Source organism: Marmota flaviventris, chromosome 7 (genome assembly GCF_047511675.1).
Source record: "Marmota flaviventris isolate mMarFla1 chromosome 7, mMarFla1.hap1, whole genome shotgun sequence".
NCBI lineage: Eukaryota > Metazoa > Chordata > Mammalia > Rodentia > Sciuridae > Marmota > Marmota flaviventris.
This window is the reverse complement of record NC_092504.1, coordinates 111,911,780-111,915,183: the sequence shown is the minus strand read 5'-3', so window position 1 is coordinate 111,915,183 and position 3,404 is coordinate 111,911,780. Positions and strand designations below refer to the sequence as shown.

General features: G+C 42.6%; 1 protein-coding gene across 1 annotated transcript; it reads right to left on the bottom strand.

Moving 5' to 3' along the window:
• C7H4orf46 (chromosome 7 C4orf46 homolog) lies at nt 1-3,202 on the bottom strand. Its single transcript, XM_027926704.2, has 2 exons — nt 2,671-3,202; nt 1-1,504 (listed from the first exon to the last, which is right to left on the bottom strand). Exons 1-2 carry the CDS (start codon nt 2,854-2,856, stop codon nt 1,349-1,351), a joined length of 342 nt encoding a protein of 113 aa, XP_027782505.2. The 5' UTR covers nt 2,857-3,202; the 3' UTR covers nt 1-1,348.
• Between the last annotated feature and the right edge of the window lie 202 nt (nt 3,203-3,404).

The window sequence follows — 3,404 nt, the reverse complement described above, 5'->3', positions numbered from 1 at the left end:
TAATAAGTTTATTTTTATACATTTTAAAAATTGCAACTTTCAGAATATATAAGAAAAATATTTTTATAATACTGAAGTAAGCATCTCTTTGGTATAAAAATCACACAACATGTGTGATCTTTAACTAAAATAATTAATCAAGAACTATGACCTAATATGCTAAACAAAACTATTCTTTGCCCATCCATATGTCCCCTTGCATCACCCCCACTATGGGGCTTTAAGAATATACTTCTGTACACATCTCCATATCTACAAAGAATTAAGATGCCACATCAAATATGTTTAAAAATTATATATAGTAGAGCATTAGAACTAGCTTAGTTGTTGACACACAACACAAACCACCAAAAAGCAATATAAGATACAAGACACATAAAATAGAACATTGTCACTGAGATCAAATAATATGAAAACAATTACTTCATTTAAATTTGATATACTCGAAACAGGGCAATTTCTTTAGAATTATTATGTAAGTAATTTGCAACTCAGTACTGAGTCAAAAATTTGATAAGGTATTTTTAAGATAGTATTCAAACATTCAAAACGTAAAATACAAGAAATATTAACGATAAAAGCAATTAACCACAAATAGGGCAAAAACATGCATTCTTTCCAGACGTGTTTTCATTTCAGACATCCTTTTTTAAAAAGCATCTTAGAAAGGCAAAAAAAAAAATTATATTTAAGAAACTATCATCAAAGTTCATATCCCCATTTAAAAAACAGAATGTTTTCCTTCAAGTCAATGAAGTTCAGATTCATACACTTTTGAAAAACAATTACAGTCTTCATGCTAAAAACATGAAGGAAAAAAAGCTTTTGGTTATGTTTCTCAAGTCTTTTATTCAACAAGCACTTAGCAAGTATTGTGTGACACTGTTTCAGGTGCTGAGGATATAAAAGCAAGACTTAGTCACTGGTTTTGGAGAATTTACCCTAATAGAGGTGGATTCATCATTAGAAACCTTAGTTACCTCCTTTGGGCCATAAATTGAAGCTCAACTTCAAATTCTACTATTCTTGCATCTTCTTTTAAATAATGTTCTGTGTAGTATGCTACTGGTAGCCCTGTGGCACTATTAACATTAATTATCTACTGATGGAATTAACTTCCATAAAGGATTCTACAAAAGTTTAGATGGCAGAAAGTATTTAAGAATAAACAAATATTGGTCTGCATCAAAAATATCAGTATTCTGCTTTCATAAAAGTCAAGAGAAAGTTCTGTGAGTATACAGAACTGCTGGAAAGAGATCATCCTATGTATGCAGTACATGTGCAAAAATCGTATGTTAAGAAGTATGTTACACAGTCCATTGCTGGAACAGCTAAGCAGGCCAAATCAGTTGTCAGGTTTCAAAGAATCATAGCCTTCTTTCAGGAGGTCCCGCCAGGTTTTAAGGAAACGTGCATTTTCTGTACATTTGAGGGCAAGCTCTTCCACTTGAGCTGATACTGCAGATGTGGCTTCTAGAAGTTTGGTTAGAGAAAAAGCTGCCTGAAATTAAAAAAAAAAAAAAAAAGTTTATTTTTAAAATTCTCTTCTCATTTTATAGTCTAAGTTAAATTCGCTCAATACTTTAAACCCAATGCCCAAATTATTTTCTTTAAAAGTAATAGATTTTCAAATTAAAATGCTAACTCTTTCAGGGAACCTAAGCAAACACTGTTCCCAGATAACACACCAGGAATTAATTTTACATATTTAGTTGTAACCAGTCTTATTCTGTAAAAATAGATCCTGATTCATCGAGAGAGAGAGAGAGAGAGAGAGAGAGAGAGAGAGAGGGAGGGAGGGGGGAGGGAGGGAGAGAAAGAGACAGAAGGAAGGAAGGAAAAGAAAAGAATTTGTCGAGTTCAGTCCCCAGTTTCCAATGTGCACAGGAAGGTCTATTCCACAAGTTACCCCAGGAAGGTCATGCATTACAAACTTCACTCCACTTGCCCTACTCAAGCGTCCATAAATACGGAATTTGTGACCCCCACCACTGGGCTCCAATGGTATATGTGATAAGGTTGGGAGGCTAGGTGCTAGTTTCTGAAAGTCGGAGATTTAATAGAAATCTTCCAGACTATGCATTCTAGCGTTCATAGGGAGAAGTCCTGTACTAAACAGTTAAAGAAACCGACAGAGACGTCAGGGGCTGTGACTAAGCCCTCCCAGATGGGTCCAGCGAAAAGCAAGCCTGGGAGACAATAGCATTACCAGCTGGCTCTGGGCAGATGGCCAAGTAGAACAGCGAGCTCTAAGTCCCTCAGAAAGAAATCACAGCTGGGTCCAAATCACCAACAGGCAGCAAGGCTACCGGATCGCGCATTTAAAAGTGGGAGAAGAGCGGGCAGAAAGATCTGGCACCAACAAACGCAGATGAGATGCATGGTTTCGGGTTACAGCAGATGATTGAAACCAGAAGTCGAAGCAAAAAGACAACAGGGGTGGGGCGGTGAAGAGATAGCTCCTTAATTCCTCGACTCGAAATCTAAAGGCAGAATTTCTGTATGGGCTGGCACTTCAGCCGTTGGCATCGCCCACCCTTCGGATGTGGGAGCTGGTGTAGGGCTGGGCCCGGCTCCCTCCGTCTCCCGGGCTCGGTAGGGTCTATCTTAAAAGAGAATCCCCAAAGGGGACGCGGTCCCAGACTTATAGAACAACGCGACACTCACATCTCCTATCTGCAGCTCCACTTCCTCCAGCGGATCCACGGTTCGGCCGCTGCTCCTGCTCGAATCCCGCCAGCCCAAACTCACTGGGACACCGGGGGAAGATGCTGAAGAAACGTCGGAAGAAGAAGGAGAGGAGGGAGGCGGTGGGGGAGGCGAAGAAACACGAAACTCCTCAGGGTCAGCCATGGGAAAAGGCTGGGACCGCAGAGCCGGACCTAAACAGCAGAACCGACACCAACAGTCTTTCAATCGCTCGCGCCCAAAGCCCAGAGGCTCCGCCTCCTCCCCCCCGAAGTCCCGCCCCGTCCTCTCGTGGATCTCAGTCCAAGACCACGAAGACTTTTCATTTTTCGCGACAGCCAATCAGACGTCAGTCAAGTCACCTTGGGCGGCTCACCGCTCCTGCGCAAACCTCCAGTTGGGCCTCCAGTTCTGTCGGGACAGAAGACTACAACTCCCAGGGTGCTGTGCGCGTCTCCCGACTCCTGCTGTCTCTTACTGCTCGTGCGCATGCGTTTTCGGGGTACCTTGCGCGACTCTCCCGCCCCAATTCGGCTTTAGAGCTAGAACTTTGGCCTCCTGGTGCGTGGGTCTAGAGGAAGTGCAGGCTCAATCCTCAACCTGAAGCCGCAGGGCGCCTGGGACTTGAAGTCTCTTTCTCTTTTGCTACTTGACCCGGAAACCTGTTTTCGCTGTCGCGTCATGCGTGGCGCCCGCGCAGAGAGGGAGGGAGG